We start from the raw sequence: 17,183 nt of genomic DNA, 5'->3' as shown, positions 1-17,183 counted from the left end.
TGGAGTAATACCCACCTTCAATGGTGACGGGAAGTTACTAAGGACATTTCTCACGAAATGCGAATATGTTATCAATGCATATAAAGGAGATAACAACCCCGAACAGGAGCTCTACCTGTACCATCTAATTACGAGCAAACTAGTTGACAAAGCCGCTGTTCTTATCAGCGAGAGACAGGATATAGAGTCATGGCAACAACTAAAAGAAATCTTGACACAAAGCTTCGGTGATAAACGCTCCGAAGAGTGTATCGCCATAGAATTGGAAACGCTAAAAATAAACCCCCAAGAAGACTTTTCTAGCTTTTATAGTAGAATACAACACGTTAAAAGCGCCCTAATAGCCAAGGTCAACCTTTTGGAAGACCAACAACTAAGAAAAAGTAAAGTAACAATTTATGAGAATCTTGCCAAAAATGTTTTCCTCTATAACTTGCCTGAGGATCTAATAAGGATTGTAAGGTTGAAAGAATGTAATTCAATCGAAAGTGCCCTAAGCATCGTATTGGAAGAGGTAAACTTCAAATTCCAATATCAATCTAGAAACAATATGTTAAAGAATGCAACCCCCACGTCAAAACCCACTCAGTTAACATCATTTAAGAACCAGAATTCTTTCAGACCACCAGCATTCCTTCAGCAAGGCTTCAGACCTCTTGTACCGCAAAATAACCAATTTAAATTTGGCATCCCCCAAAATCAACCCTATGTTAGACCCAACTTCCAGCCTACAGGCTACAGACCGAATTTCCAGCCTACAGGCTACAGGCCCAATTTTCAGCCAACTGGTTACAGGCCCAACTTACCCCAAAATCAATTTAAGTTCGGCATCCCCAACCAAAACTTGCAAAGACCACAGTTTAAATTTGGAATTCCCAACCAACAGTTTCACCCCTATAAATCCAACAACGCAGTGACGACTGACGTATCAATGAGAACAGCCCCTGTAAAGCAATTTTCAAAACCAACCAATATGAACCAACTCTTTTATAACGAGTTGCCATACGAACCCGAATCAGAGCAAAATCAACCTGAAAACTATGACGATAATGTCTATTATCCTGAGTACGCTCACGAAGAACCCGCGTACAATGACGAATACTACAATGAAATCCCACCTATGTCTAATCAGGAAATAGAGACTGAAACTGAAAATGAAAATTTTCAGGAAGAAGCCTCCCCAACCAACCCGAAGAGATAATACAAATAAATTGCCACCAAGTTAATAAACTACCCCATATAGTCATCCCTGAAATAAATGCTAAGTTCATGATCGACACTGGTAGCACCCGATCTTTCATGAGCCCGGAAATAGCGAACTATTACTTTTCCGACTCCAAGTACCAAGAGCCCTTTGAAGTAATTAGTACCCACTCACGCAGTAAGCACGAAGAAGTAATTTATATACCCCTCCTGAAAACATTTCAGAGCCCACTGAAACATAAATTTCATCTGTACAGCATAGATAAAAACTATGACGGTTTGATTGGTTCAGATCTGCTGACGGAGCTTGAAGCCGCAGTAGATATGAAAAACCAACTACTTATAACACCCAACACACGAATACCAATAATATATAGTCCACCTCGACAGGCTAGAATGCCTTCAGCAACAGTCACTTGTAAAAATGGCTTCGCTGAAACAATAATACAAAATCTTGCAGAGGAAAGCGTAACGCTTACATTCCATAAGCCTTTGCAGGTCCAACCTTTTCAGGCAACAAAAATAAAATATAAAAAGGGCAAACAAAACAGTAACGCTGACGCATTGTCGCGTATAAAAGTAAATGCACTATCTGATAAGGACTCAATGGTAGTAAATTATGACAAAAAGGACTTACCCCGCGATTCACAGGACTCACGTACAATCACCATATCTGATTCTGAAAAAGAAAAAACAATCACCATCTCCGACTCAAGTTCTGAAAAATCAGACTTAGAAAATATTACATATCCGGTTCCATCCCTCTCCAGTAAATCTGATACAATACATTCAGCACAGGACCTTCAGTCACACGGTATACCTATTTTACACGAAGCAATCGATACTAAACCTAATCAAATATTAGTTTTTCAATGGTATAAAAACAGTATGCAAGTTCAAGACAGGTCCCGCGAAAAACAAAAGGTCTTAGAAGTTTTCCTACCCATAGATAACCAAGATCTAATAAAACAATTCCTGAAAGAATACATAAAACCAAAAACCAAATATTTCATCTATTTCGAACAGGAAGAACATCGAAAACAGTTCAGCAATATAATAATCAGCCTTTTTAAGGGTGGTTCAATCCAATTTTTCGAGTGCACTGAAAGAGTAGTTTTCATCGAGGACGAAAATGAACAGAAGGCGGTTATTCTGAAATTTCACCTCGGAAAAACCTGCCACAGAGGTATTCGAGAAACCCTCACACACATTAGGCGACATTTCTTTTGGCATAACATGACTGAAACAATTTCAGCAGTAATTAACTCATGTGACGTGTGCAAAAAGATGAAATATGACCGTAAACCCCTGAAACCATACTTACAGTTAACTCAAACACAAGAAGCCCCATTTCAGGAAATATTCATAGATCTGTTCACTATCGAGGGAAAAATATACCTAACCCTTGTTGATGCCTTCAGCAAGCTAGGCCAAGCAATCGAAATTTCTAGTAAAAGCACCCCTGAAGTCATCCGCGCACTAATAAAATACTTTTCTTATTACGGTGTACCAAAGAAAATAAGCTGCGACCCCGGTACTGAATTCAATAATGAACTACTGAAAGAAATGATGTCACTCTATAAAATTCAATTGCACATAGGCACGCCTAGAAACCCTAACTCAATGGGTATAGTCGAACGGTTTCATTCCACCTTAATTGAAATTTACAGATTGGCAAAATACGAACAGCAATGTACCGACGCCGCATCCGTAATGACTTACTCTATCATGGCGTATAATAACTCAATCCACTCCGTTACTAACTTAACACCATTTGAAGTCGTCTTTGGTCATGTAGAGTCTGAAAACCCATTTAACGTAAACTTCGAGAAACAATACTTACAAAAATTAATGAAAGATCACGCGAAACGAACAAAAGTTCTATATAAATACATATCAGATAAAATGCTTACCTCGAAAGAAAAATCCCGTGAAAAACGTGGTGGTGAGGCCGATATTCAGTTCTCAGAAGGAAAACCAATTTTTACAAAATTAGTCAACACCCGCAGGAGCAAGGATAAACCCCGTTTTGAAAAAGCGATCGTTACTGGAAAACCTGAAAGAAATATCGTCCCTGTTACCGTCAGAGGTAGACAGACTAGAATTCCCATTAAAAACATAAAACGCCCTTCGCAGGTGCTGCTTAGTGGCCATGATGGCTCTCATGAGCCCCAGCCTGGGCCTTCAACTTCAAAAGATTGAAAACAATCCCGGGATCCTCCCCGTAAGACAAGGAACAGCTGTTATTCAACAGGATAACTGGCTTATTTTTAAGGTATTAGATTTAAATGGCCTACTGATGGAATTAGAATATAATAATAGGAAGTATAGTAACTTTAGTAAGTTAGTATCCGTAGATAAGCCTTATTTTAATGAATTTTTAGGAATACGAGATCAAGTAGAGTATTTACAGAAAATTACTATAGATAAGTTTAAACAGATAATCCCTTCACACCGAGTCCGTAGAGGAATATTGAACCCTATTGGCTCTATAATAAAAGTCATAACAGGAAACTTAGATCAGGAAGACGCTCAACATTACGAACAGTTAATAAGTAATTTAAATAATCAACAGATCTCTACAAACAAACGCTTAACCGTTGTTTCTAAGATGATAGACGGACTAATTAACTCATCAGAAATATTACATAATAACTCAAAAATTATGGACGATAGACTAAAACGTATTGAAATAATGTTAAGGGAAATCAGCACTAAAGAAAATAATGCAGTTTACTCTACTTATATCTTAAGCTTGTATAACCTATTTGTAAGTAATTTTAGAACACTTTATATAAAGATTAGCGAGTTAGAGACTGCCTTAGCCTTCACTAAGATAAATATTGTACATCAATCTATACTTAACTCAACTGATTTATTACAGCTGTTAATTAATATATCTAAATCTGAAAACCTTATGTATACACCTACCTTGGAAAATTTAGTAAAAATAGAGGAAACAATCAGTGTTAAATCATACATGATAGATAGAAAGATAACATTTGTATTAGAAATACCATTGATAGCAAACTCTACCTATAATTATTATAAAATGTACCCCTTACCTATCTTTCATGACCCTGAAAACCTTACCCTTGTAATAATTCCCAAATATCCCTATATCCTGGTGAGAGGTGTTACATATTTACCACTTATACAACCTTGCAAGCAGGTATCTGAAGAAAATTACCTATGCACTCATGAAAATAGAGCACCATACCCTGAAATTACATGCACTGAGGAGCTGATGACATTCAAAGAGCACCCGACTCACTGTAATCAGAATGCAGTGATTATAGAACAGATTAAGGTTCAGAAAATATCTACTAATAAATGGATAGTATATAGCCGCAACACAACTATTATTGAAAAGCGATGTAATAGCGAAATAAGCCGTAACTCCATAAAGGGTACGTATATAATACTTATAGACGAACCCTGTGATCTCTACATTAACAATATGCAGCTGCATCATCAACGATCATATACCGAGAATATGTCATCAGAACGCATCCCTTCAATAAAACTGCCGGAACTACAAAACAGAGTAAACTCCAAGGAAAACGAGAATCCAGTAAATCTTCAAGGAATGGACCTCAGCGACCTGCAACACATGTCCTACATGCTGAAACAACTCAATAGTGAAAGTGATAGTGAAATGGGCAATTCAGTGAAAGTGAAAAGCATTAGTCTAGGCACTCTTTTACTGTATTTTATTGTATTTTTAATGATTATTGTGTTTATTCTTAAAAATAGGAAAAAGCTCACTAATATGTTGCAGTGGCGAAATCATCGAGATGTGCATGTGCAACCCCCCGATAATTTCGCTCTTAAGGAGGGAGGAGTTATGTACCCCCAAGTATCTCACCCTTAGAACTTTCTGGAACTTTAAATATAAACATAAACAGAGATACCGTAAGCATTGCAACATATTATATTGTTATTGCATCAGCCAGGATGCTGATGGATCATTCCACGAATCTCCAACTTTGTAAAGCATCAACTGTATGGAGTGTAGAGTGATGTATCAGCAGATTGGTCACGTAGGCCACTCTTAGTGTTAAGACTATGTCATTGTATGAGTCAGTATTAAACGGACCTCAAATCGGAACGGTTATGCTCGTCTTTAATTTTAGTTTTTTAAAAACCTAATAGCGCGGACCCGCAATTTGACTAACTCTTAGTATGCGAGCGTTGTTGACATCGTCAGAGTGCAATGAAACTTGTTACGTTAGTTGACCAATAGCTTTAGAGCTTTCAGCATGAAATGCTAGATGGCGCTGACTTGTACTAGTTCGTTTTATCACCGAAGATGGCGCTAGATGAAAAGAAAATGTTTTTCGAAATTCAAAGGGCCAGTGTACAAGCTTTTCAGCAGTGAAAGGTAGCTAAGGCCTTGGTCTCCTATTTACTCCGTAGGTCGCGTCAAGTGTCACCGCCGTAGGCCGCGTCACGATGCTCACTATAGAAATGTACTGCTGCGGTCTCCCTCACACGCCGACGCCGGCCTTAGGCCTTGGTCTCCTATTTACGCCGTAGTTCGCGTCCAGCGTCACGCCGTAGGCCGCGCCAACGTCGGCGTGTGAGGGAGACCGCAGCAGTACATTTCTATAGTGAGCATCGTGACGCGGCCTACGGCGGTGACACTTGACGCGACCTACGGAGTAAATAGGAGACCAGGGCCTAAGCGTGCGGGGAGTGTAGCGGGTATACCGCTAGGTGGCGACTCTCTCACGTCATACAAATAAAATTCTCGTGTTTACTTTTCACTACTCAAACGGAGTAAAAACTCGCACTCCCCACGCTGATCGAAAAGTCGTAATATAGCATGATAAATACTGAGCCACCCACCCACGGTATCATTATGATGCATCTGGCAAACATGGTTTTGATTTTTTGTCGTACTTAACTAGAATACAATTATTATTTTTGCAGGAAAACTCCTACGACGTCCATTATCAGCAATCCAGGATCGTGCCCGGCGGCAGAAAGTTCCTCCGAGGCGACACCCTGATCACCGAGTGTACCTACGACAGCACGGCTCGAGATAAGCCTATTTTGGGCGGCTATTCAGTCCTACAGGTACCCTCACTTCACCTCATAAATAGTAAAGAAACTTATCCCCGATAGAAAAGGTATAATGTGAAAATGGCTTTATCGTGAATCTTTTTAGGTTAGGGATTTGGCAAAGCCCTAAGTGAGGCTTCAGGCGGACCCTTGATAGAGATCAGGGTTTCGTCTGGAATAACTAGGCATCTATCCTTCAGTTGTTACGATAGGTTGGTACTTAAAAATAATGACCTAAGTTTATGTGACATGATAATATTATAATGTCAATAACCTTGTTGTATTGAGCTAGTGTAAAAAGTTAGTGAGTAAAGTTCTAACCACGTAACTCGACTTTGTAATCAGTCGGTATAGTATACTTACTATACTAATATACCTAAGCTGTAAGTAATTAGTTTGATTCTTGGCAGATAGATAGGTAATTACATAAATAAAAGATGCGAGGCGTGTAAGGAAAACATTTAGGGTTTACCTACCATAAAAACTTAGACCTTTCTAAACGCTATAAGTTAGCTGTTAAAAGCCATATCATCATTAATCAAGTATTTTTTAATATTAACTACCTACTAGAATTTGCATCCTACTGCGTACGAGCTGCAATTGACAATACCGTGCCGCCATTTTCGTTTAACTTAACTAAGGGCTGATTTTTCGATAGTCAGATACCTAACGTTATCTGAGGAATAAAATGGTTGCTGTCACTGTCTCATACATACATTCTGACGCGACACCATCAGAATTATTCCCCAGATAACTTTTATCTGACCATTGAAAAATCAGGCCTAAATCCCATACAACCTGAATATTTACCCTATACCTAATTATACCGATTCCCTTCTTCCATTCCCAGGAGATGTGCCTCTCGTTCGTGCTATACTACCCCCGGACTGAGCTGGCCGGCTGCTACTCCATGCCGCCGGTCCAGGAGTTCTTCGAGACCTTCGGAGTCAAGGAGTTCTACGGCATCAGCATGGTACAGGTCGAGAACCTGTTCTTTTCTTCAGGGTGAGTTGTTCGTTTTGTGTATTTACAGATAATAATCCTAAATAAGGAAAAGGCTAGGAAGAAGAAGAATCCCTTCACCTTGGTTATATTTCTCACTGCGTTCCCAGTTGGAAAACTGTTTGCCGCCACCGGAGTTAGCAGACACTAAATTGACAGATTCTGAACGATTCATCAACAGTCACAGATATTAAAAAACAGACTTTAGATTGCGTCATGACGCTCGCCTATAAAATTATAGTAAAGAGTAAGCAGTTACAGTTACTTTAGGTTTCATCCCATAGGAAGTCATTATCAAGACATTGTGAAACTGGCCCTAAGAGTACTGGTTATCTATTTTCTCGAACCACACATGAACAAAACTCACTAAATCCCCCTTCCATCCCAGATCGCTGGACAACCTGCCGCCGCAGCTGGAGCTGGACTTCAAGCAGCAGCAGCGCGCGGAGGAGACCGCCGTGCAGGGCGACGACCAGGGCGTCGGCCTACTCAGTGAGTTCCTATATACAGTCATTGTGGCGGATCCTAGCCACTAGTTCAGATGAAGATCAACAGATGGCGCTCGGAACTCAATACAGAGCAGATGTATGGGAACTATGCAAATTACTATGAAAATCCTACATCGCGCATTCGAAGTTTCTCACCTACGCTGCAATATATAGAAATCCCCAACGCTAACCGTTGGGCAGCTGCCCGCCAGGCCACACCACCCGGCCTGGTCGGAGGATCCTCCCTTTGCATGGGGATGGAACACGTCCAGCATCTCCATAGTCGTCATCATCATCACCAGCACAGATCGCTGGACAACCTGCCGAAGAGACCGCCGTGCAGGACGACGACCAGGGCGTCGGGCTGCTCAGTGAGTTCCTATATATAGTCATCATCATCATCACCAGCACAGATCGCTGGACAACCTGCCGAGGAGACCGCCGTGCAGGGCGACGACCAAGGCGTCGGGCTGCTCAGTGAGTTCCTATATACATATACCTAGTCATCATGCCTGGAATGTAGAAGTTGCTGAAGATACCACCAGAAACGGCCGACATTAGCGTTTTTTAAAATTAACTTATAGATTTCAAGCACAAGGGATTAGGAGGTAGGTTCTAAAAATAGGAATTATTAGCATGTCGAGGAGGATGGTCTTGGTAGTTTATGGAAAAACGCTTTCAAACGAAATACCTATATGATTTTTTTACCTTATGACAATCATTGAACCAAGGAATAAAGTCGCAAATCTTCGACCGAACTTATTCAAAACAAGTTCTCTAGAAGAGGGGTTTTATTTGTCCAAATGTTTCTTTTGTACTGACACTCCCTCCGATCGTTATCCTCCAAATCGTTGTAAGAACCCTTGGTATGTACGTGTCTTTTTCCCTAACCAAAATCCTCACCCAAGCCCTTGTTCAACAGAAGAGCTGCTCATCAAAGAGCCCCCAGAGTTCCGGAACAAGACGTTCATCGCTCACCTCAACGAGATGCCGTGGTCGGAGTCACTGCTCACGGAGCAGATCGAGAAGACGCTGTACAGAGGCACCCACATGACCTTCTGCAAGAAGCGGGACGACACTTGGGGGGCGGTGAGTATTCACTTTCTTCTCGGTTACAAAAACGACAAAAGTATTGCCAACTGGCGAGTAAACGTGAAGTAAACTTACTCACGGAGTTAAAACTCGCACTCCTCATGCAGCATATTAATTATAGTTATATCTAAAAGTGTAATGAAAGTTTGCGCTAGGTGCACTACTTTGATACCTGTTACTAAAAAAAACTAGTGTAATGTCATCAAAAGGACAAAGTTATGTTTATTGAAACTTCATTAATGTTATTGGTGACTAAAACGAAACCCTTTTTGTATTTCAGCCAATCGAAATCCAGAACTTCCCAAACTTTACTGAACTTCAGAACAATGAAACTGCAGACAAGACTTGCCACTACAAGAGTGTCAAACTACCCTCAGTCACCACACCAAATATAGCCAACACCATTTATCTGAGTAGGTTTACATTAACAGCACTAACTGCTATACAAATTCTTTACATTATGCGGTAATGATTAAGATAATTAATTATGTTGTTCAGCTTAGTACATACATATTGAGAACCAATGAGTATTTTGTACAATTGTTTTGTTATTAATTGATAAAAGTTTGAAAATCACTTGATGTGGTTCTTTTTGCATATCATTTATACTAAATGCAACTGCCTTTTACTGTTCTTTTATTTTTTCTCACTATTATTCTGTATCACTTCTGTATTTTCGTTTATTTCCATATTTTATAAATACCTATTCGTGTTGTACTTTTACTAAGTAAGTAAGTAATGTTTGTGATCATAATGAGTACTTATGATTTGTATGTTGATTAGCGATTTAGTGGTAACGTAAACCAAACCGATTTAGAGGTTCTATCTAGCTGGCTATTTTTTTGAATATATGAAATAAACTTACATGTAATGAAGTCAGTTACTATTTGTTACGTGTAAAATTGTATACTTGGTAAAGTTATTTTAACATTGAGTAATATCCGTGAAATTTAATTGGTCTATAATTTTATACAAATAAATAATATTTAATTTTACTGAGAATGACTGAATACACTTCATTGAATATATTATCGAAGTCAAAATAATAAATTTTTGCTAATCATACAATAATAATTAGAAAGGAATGCAATGCAATTTTTTATGTGAATAATTACTATAAGAAGTCTACATAATTAAGCTGTACCTATTTAATATATGTAGGTACTTATGTATTAGTCGGTAAATACACAATCTCATACTATTTTATATTCATTACCTTGAACTTTTATATAAATGTTTAGTACATTTATACACTCCACGTAAACCATATTCTATTTGTTCCTAGGTAGGTACATAATTGAATTAAGTACATAATGGAAAACAGCTAATTTAAATTATTTAAGTTTATTATGGGCTGTGTTTAAAATAAACATAAATGATTTACAAACATTATAAATTATAAAAAAAAAAAAACATTGAGTGCCTTGGACAATAATGAACGCTATGAGTAATTATAATAAGTAAAAGAAGAAGAGATATGTACTGCAGTAAATAAAGTAAAATTTTGTATGTTTGTAAATCAATGACTCATCCTTGTATAAGTAAATGTTTAGTAAGTAGATGTAAAGTAAAATTATGTCAACTATTTTTTATACCTACAGCATTATTGTATTAATTTTGGATTGCTTATAGATTTAATTAGAATTGGACTGTTAGGGAAGAGACCGATGATATCCACGAATACCGTGGCGTAATTTGTTGCATTTAAAATATGCCCATATCTATTTATTTTGTATTAGCTACTAGTGTCTAATGTGTAATAGGTATACTTACTTATTAAATCCACGTCTGTTTTTTTCCGAGATTAATTTTTCAATGATCAATAATGCAAAACGAAATATGAGTCATAATTTTAGTTTTTATTATGATTATTGCATTTTTATATTAATTTATGTAAGTATTCTTGTAGGGATTCGTGTTTAGAATACGATTAGTAGTTAGATTAAGGTTTATTTATTGAAAAGTCAATATAATGTGTTTTATTACCATCAAAACATTGTTTGAATACCTTCAGCATTTTACCTTATTCCCAAATTTATCCTGAAAGAAGTAAAGCAGATACTTTATCATTAATTTTTAAGGATTTCGTGTCCATTTTTTTGTTTGGTTTCTTTGAATCATTGTTAGTTGATTCCCTGGTCCTTCGCTGGGAGTTTTGTTCTAAGTGGTCCATCGAATCAGTTTCATTGTTCAATTTTATTGATTCTTGCGTCTGATCATTTGTATTCGGTATACTCTGATGTTTGTTATGCTCTTCAGTTGTTTTTAAGTTTTTTTTGCTTCCATGGGCTTCAGTGTTACCATCTACGAAAGGATTTGGTCTCAATGGGTATGTTTGAGGTTTCTTTCTTTGTTCCTCTAAGGCTTGCCAGTTTATTAGCCAAAATGGTTGTTGGTCAACAGGTAGTTTACTCAGGCGATCAACTAAATCTTTGTCTCCTTTTGCTTCTAAGGGCAGGTTTTGTGTTGTTGCGTTGCCATCGCCAAATCTATTTAAAGTATGTATAAAGAATTAGTACTCAGTAAATTATAATGACTATGAGGTTAGATAAGGGAACGTTTATTAGATAGGTACCTAAAATTAAAACTACCTGAAACGGTTAGCATCCGAGCTAACATGTGCATTGTGAAGAAGCATCAGATGTGCCTTCCTAACCTTAATACCTTCATCCAACAGTAGGACACACCACAGGCTAAATAAATATTAATTTCCTTCAAAGGTAACACAAATCGACGCCAAATTTAGGTAGGTATTTCATTTCTAAATCTTACCGAAATATGTTCTTACCAAGGTAAACACAGTCGGCAGCTAAGTAAGTAAATGTAAACACAAAGTCATCAAAATAAAAACGCGAATTCCTAATTTTAGTATTTGCCAACATACCGGTTCCCGAGTTCGTCTCTCGGTGTCGTTGGCCGATCATACAGCTCGGGGTACCCGATGGGCCTGGACCCTGCGAAACCAGGTCGCTGCCCTTGCACGTGGAAAACAAATAAAAGTAACAGATGTAATATCGACGGGGGCATCTGAAACAAAACGTTGGGTAGGTAAAATTTTTGAAAAGCAAACATGTTTTAATTGATTTTTAACCCTTATTGATTAGCTATACCTACTCACGAGCAATGAAAACAGTTTCAGTGACTTATGGAACGGCAATAGCATATTATTATGTGGAATTCTTTCATTGCTCGCGTGTTTATTGTAAAATCCGAAAATATAAATTTTATTGTCTACTGAAAACCCTTCCTTCATAAGACGGAGACCCGTGCCTCAGCAGTGGGGACGTGATGGGTCGTGATGATCATGACTGAAATTAGTATAGGTACGAAGTGTGGGTCTAACTAAATGCATGCGTGGACTTCTAATAATAGCGACCGTATTAATAGATATGTAGTCTCGTTTGTGTTAATTTGAATAAGTAGGTAGGTATATTATTTTATTAAATATGTAGAATATATAGAAATAGATAGAATATTCTTTATTTGTAACCTAGTAAGACAGTTGTTTTAGGTAAGTAGGTACTTACTTTTGGAAGATGAACTGAAGTTAAAGGTACTTTATAATATTACCAGTGCACTAATTTTAAAACACGATTAATCATTCAGAAGATCTTATGGGTACTGACTGCTTTATCCTCAACGCATCAGGTTTTTATTGAACAAAAACACTTAAGGAAATCTATGCAAATGGTTTAGTCTGTTATTGATTTTATTTTGGAGAATGATGAGTGAATCGGATCATTTTTATCGAATCAATTCTTTCTCTTTCGTTATAATACGAGTGTGGAAAAAAAACTAACTAATTTTTTTTGTTACATCATTTCTGATTAATAATACTTTTGACCTCAATAAACCTACGATTAATGCTTAAAAAGATTAATGCTTATAAAGTTTCAGTAAAAAAACAATAAATTGGCGTTAAATGCAGTTTTATTTTAGTACTTAATTATAAATACATAATCTACTAATGAGTATATGTATAGACTTGTTGATCAGTGAGCATGTTTTTCCCAGTACCCCAGTACACATGGCCTTTACAAGCGTGCGCCACGCCGAGTCCTGTCTTCAGGAACCGCTCTGTAAGTACTTGATAAGTGTTTAATAAAAATAGTAAGTACATGTACCTAGGTTAATTTTGTTGGCTGTATAGTATATGTGTAAGGTACATGATATTGGTAGTCATACGTATAATTATATTGATTTTGATAGCCCCATTTATGCATATGTCTTGTAATATTAGTCTTAGGGTCAGTTGTTACTGTGTGTTCATCAGTCGATGTCATAGTATTAAAATTTGTATTTTGCGTTTTAATCTTAGCATCTGGATTCTGACCGTTGGGTACGTCAATATCTTTGTGGGTAATCTTACTGTTTAAAACTTGTAACCCAGATGTGATGTTTCGAGGTGGACCTCCATTGTTTGGGGATATAGCCAAAGGAGTATTTACACCTATAGTTGGAACAGGAACAGCACCGTTAGGATTTTGAGGATCAGAGCTGTAGTAAACAACTTTGCTATTTTCAATTTCAAAATTGGAAGGGTCTTTTTTAATACCACCTTGTGGTGTAGGGCCAAAGTTTCCGGCATTGATCTGTGGTACACTGAACTCTTGGCTAGGATTGGTAAGAGTAACCTTACCCTCTGGAGTTGTAAGACTAGAAACACTTTCAACTTTCAAAACCTTGAACTCATCTGGAGGCAACGCACTAATGAAGGGTTTGTTAGAGCTGGTAGGAGTTTGTACATCACTGAATCTATTCTGAATCACACCTTGGCCAGCTGTAGTAGATGGATTGAAATTGTAAGAGTTTTGTGAATTTGCTACTGGCTGATTATTTTGATTTTGTAAATATTGATTGGGAAGTCCATTATTTAAATATGAGGCTTGCCCTTGTGCTACACTAGGCAGGAATGAGTATTGTTCAGGTTTGTAATAAATTGTCTGTATTTGAGGTGCATTTGAATTTGAGTTTGGATAGCTGTTGAATCTGTTTTGAAGATCTCCACCATTGTTAGAAAATTGATTTAAAGTGGTTGGGTCATTTAAAAATTGTGGTTGCACATTTGGATTTGAAAAAGAATTAGCCTTTGAATTAGAATTTGAATTAGAGTTCGGATTAGAGTTTGAATTAGGATTTGAAAATGCATTAGAATTTGAATTAGCATTTGCTGGAATATTTTGATTAACATTGTTTCCTGACTCTACAAATGGGTTTGGTCTTAGAGGGTATGTTTGTGGGGATTTCCTTTGTGCTTCTAGAGCTTTCCAGTTGATGAACCAGAACGGTTGCTTGTCTACAGGTAATTTGCTAAGTCGGGCCACTAAGTCTCGGTCTCCATTAGCTTCAAGTGGCAAACGTTCGGTCGTCCCAGTGCTTTCGCCAAATCTGAAAAAACAGAAGTAAGTATGTATTAAAAAAACATAGGCACAATAAATTTAAAAAGCCATGTAAAAAAAACCACAGTCAAAAAAAATAAAGAAAGGTGAAAACTTATTATTTTCAACTTATTCAATGTCAATGAAACGCCATCACATCATCTGCACTGTCGGCGGCTGGGGATTGAACCCGGGACTTTCAGCATACCAGACAGTATTCTATTCTATTCTCTATGGGGGGTCTAAATACTAGAACCTGACTCTCCCAAATGGAACCTTTTTGCATCCAGTGGTCACTCTACACTAGATCACTAAAAACTCTTTAGTAGCTAAATAACTGCTGCTTTACCTATTTCCAAGAGGATCAGGAGCGGTGGTAGTGAGGTCATACAATTCGGGATAGCCGATAGGTCTGCGCCCAGCGAAGCCAGGTCGTTGACACAGAACGCATACTGTTGATATCAATGTGAGCATAGCACATCTCACTAGCGCCATCTGGAAAATAAATATGTTTTTTGTGTACTTAGCTACTACTAAAGTTATAACAATAACCTCTATGAAAAAAAAACACGTAGGTATTTCCAAAGGTCATAAAACAACATTTTTTTTAATGACGAGCAGTGTGAGATCTTTTGGCTTTTTAAGTCTCTATCAAGTATGGTAATATCCAAATAATATTTCTACATTAAGTAAGATCTAAAACAACGCAGGAGGAGTAGATTGTGCCAGATCATGTTGTCTTCCCTCTTGAATATATTACTTTGTACTTATTTCATAATCCATTCTATTTTATTTCATAAAATTTAATACGACATTATAACACTTCATAATCCTTCATAGTTAGTTCGTCAAACACACTTCACTTTAAAAAAATAACCTCAAAACTTACCTTTATTGCTAAAATACTTGAATCACCTCACTAAGAACTTTTTGATAACACATGCACCAAGCACCAACATCAAGATGCGAATACGAGACAGGAATTTTAATTCAAAAGTCCCTGAGCAGGACGTCAGCAAAAGCCAACTATTTAAACGGGTCTGGTTTATCCGCTAAACAAAAACTTGAAAAAAATAAGGAAAATCTAAGCAGTCAAGCAAGTTCTTCGATAATATTAAGGTAAAATGTTCATAAAATATTCATATTACTATTAAAATTACTATCAAGAATCTTTACCTACTTGAGAGTGCGAGGACAATATAAGTAAGTAATATTATAAAGTAATTAACTATTATGTTGTTTGTTATATACCTTTACGGTAAGTTGAGTTAAACAAGCTATTCTTTTGAACCCAACACCAATACCGTATACCTCCATACTATGAAAAATTTGAGAAAATAATACTTAGTGCCAATTACATAAATGAAAAAGCAGTTTTTAGAAAGCCTCAAAATTTAAAAAAGTTGGGGTGGCTTGCACTACAAAGTTAATCAAAATTAAATAGTTTGTCTCTAGTTAATTTTGATTAACTTTGTTGTGCAAGCTACCCTTAAAATTATTTGACTCAATTTATTTTTATAAACCAAAAGTAAGGAGCTATGTATTAGAAACTATTAAAATGTGAATGATGATGCAAAAAGTTAATGTACTTATCACAATTAATGTGGGATTCCCTGTTGTAAATCCAGTTTGAAACTAGCATGAACATTGGATCTAATCCTTTTGTTAAAAGTATAATCATTAAGCATAACTATGTATGTATCTATCTATACCTACTTACATCGTTAAGGGTCATCATGAGACTCCGTCTAAGTGTAGGTTACCTACTTACCGAGTGAGTTAATTGGTCAATCGTTTTCAGTAGCATTAATACAATTATTAATTTTTAAAAAATGCTATCTTCTCCTCGTCTGTTTTAAACTTAAATTATTTTAATTTTTTAAAGTCTTCATTATCATAATTTCAATGAACAATTTTGCTGTAGGTACATAGGTACCAAGTTACAGTCAGTGGCAAACAGCAATGAAATATAGGTTTTATACACTTATTTCCACATCACATTCATGATTTTAACTGGCAATGGCAGCACTAGTTAGCATTTTTTAGGTACCTGCAACTGGCATAACACACCTCTATTTTCGTGTCCAGCGGCTAAACAAACAATACCTATAAGTACCAATATAAGTAAGTAGTATGCATATTCTGAAAAATCTTTACTGTAAGACTGTTTCTGACCCTACTTCAAAACACTTACCATATACCCTCACAAGTGTGTACCGTCAGCATAAGTAAGGACTTGAAAATGAAGAGAATAAAGAGCGATTCATCCCTCTAATATTCTCTGACTTCAAAGTAATCAGAATATGAGCCTATCGGATAAATTTATTTGGATTGTCATTTCTTCGAAAAATATCCGTAAGTTCAAAATTATTTTGCATAAAAATAATGTAAAACGTGTCACAATCGTCATCTTTACTTAGATTTGGATTTTTTATCTTTTGAATACGTTAATTGAAAATGTTACTAAAATATTTACGTTTTTAGTGGTCATCATTCTGAGGCGCTGGTAAATGTAGGTAGGTACTTCAATATTGCAGACTTCGTTGTTTTGCAGAATTTGGTACTATTGTCCCTGGAACTTTTTCATTGCTCATGAGTGTATAAACCGCCGCACTATCAGCCGTCACAGATAAACACATGCGATGTGATATAGTACAATTTGCCATTGTGGTTGCCTGCCCGATACGGGCCTCGTTCGAACACTCAGCTCTATAAGTTATGAAGTCTTAGCACGGAAAGCCTTACGTCACACCGACGATTGTGAATAATATTAGGTTAAACCTTGATATGAAATTTCAGGTAAGTACCCAGTTGTAATAGAAGGAAGTTATGAGGTTAAGGGTTTTAGGCGGCCTTGGTTTGTGGTGGCGTGCCGTCTAGAACCTCCATAGTTTGTACAGTATCCGTAGAGGGTTCGATACACATGTCTTGACCACTATAAGTGTATATTTTT

At 36.9% G+C, this 17,183-nt stretch overlaps 3 protein-coding genes across 4 annotated transcripts in view; 1 reads left to right on the top strand and 2 right to left on the bottom strand.

The window, feature by feature from the left end:
• Window positions 1–9,804, top strand: part of LOC105382740 (MOXD1 homolog 1) — a 46,867-nt gene extending 37,063 nt beyond the window's left edge. For both annotated transcript variants that reach the window (XM_038116776.2, XM_011552677.3), the window contains exons 9-13: window positions 6,139–6,285; window positions 7,121–7,275; window positions 7,661–7,764; window positions 8,683–8,849; window positions 9,133–9,804. In XM_038116776.2, coding sequence (XP_037972704.2) covers window positions 6,139–6,285; window positions 7,121–7,275; window positions 7,661–7,764; window positions 8,683–8,849; window positions 9,133–9,321 — 762 coding nt within the window. In that variant the 3' untranslated portion in view covers window positions 9,322–9,804. The remainder of the gene's footprint in view (window positions 1–6,138; window positions 6,286–7,120; window positions 7,276–7,660; window positions 7,765–8,682; window positions 8,850–9,132) is intronic.
• Window positions 9,805–10,692: 888 nt separating this feature from the next.
• On the bottom strand, window positions 10,693–12,721 carry LOC105382742. Its single transcript, XM_011552679.3, has 3 exons — window positions 12,380–12,721; window positions 11,737–11,879; window positions 10,693–11,341 (listed from the first exon to the last, which is right to left on the bottom strand). The coding sequence occupies exons 2-3, from the start codon at window positions 11,877–11,879 to the stop codon at window positions 10,888–10,890; spliced, it is 597 nt and encodes a 198-aa protein (XP_011550981.3). The 5' UTR covers window positions 12,380–12,721; the 3' UTR covers window positions 10,693–10,887.
• Window positions 12,722–12,814: 93 nt separating this feature from the next.
• On the bottom strand, window positions 12,815–15,278 carry LOC125488937 (putative uncharacterized protein DDB_G0286901). The gene is made up of 3 exons (XM_048623019.1): window positions 15,120–15,278; window positions 14,580–14,725; window positions 12,815–14,240 (listed from the first exon to the last, which is right to left on the bottom strand). Exons 2-3 carry the CDS (start codon window positions 14,723–14,725, stop codon window positions 12,977–12,979), a joined length of 1,410 nt encoding a protein of 469 aa, XP_048478976.1. The 5' UTR covers window positions 15,120–15,278; the 3' UTR covers window positions 12,815–12,976.
• Window positions 15,279–17,183: the final 1,905 nt, after the last annotated feature.

The sequence above is a fragment of the Plutella xylostella genome, chromosome 3 (genome assembly GCF_932276165.1).
Source record: "Plutella xylostella chromosome 3, ilPluXylo3.1, whole genome shotgun sequence".
Lineage (NCBI taxonomy): Eukaryota > Metazoa > Arthropoda > Insecta > Lepidoptera > Plutellidae > Plutella > Plutella xylostella.
This window is presented reverse-complemented; position numbering and strand designations above follow the sequence as displayed.

Excerpts from the sequence above, each read along its gene's own strand:
- LOC105382742 (XM_011552679.3), bottom strand. The coding sequence starts at position 11,879 with ATGCCCCCGTCGATATTACATCTGTTACTTTTATTTGTTTTCCACGTG. Across the intron at positions 11,342-11,736 it reads AGAGACGAACTCGGGAACCG|ATTTGGCGATGGCAACGCAA; the intron begins GTATGTTGGCAA and ends TACTTTAAATAG.
- LOC125488937 (XM_048623019.1), bottom strand. The coding sequence starts at position 14,725 with ATGGCGCTAGTGAGATGTGCTATGCTCACATTGATATCAACAGTATGC. Across the intron at positions 14,241-14,579 it reads CCTGATCCTCTTGGAAATAG|ATTTGGCGAAAGCACTGGGA; the intron begins GTAAAGCAGCAG and ends CTGTTTTTTCAG.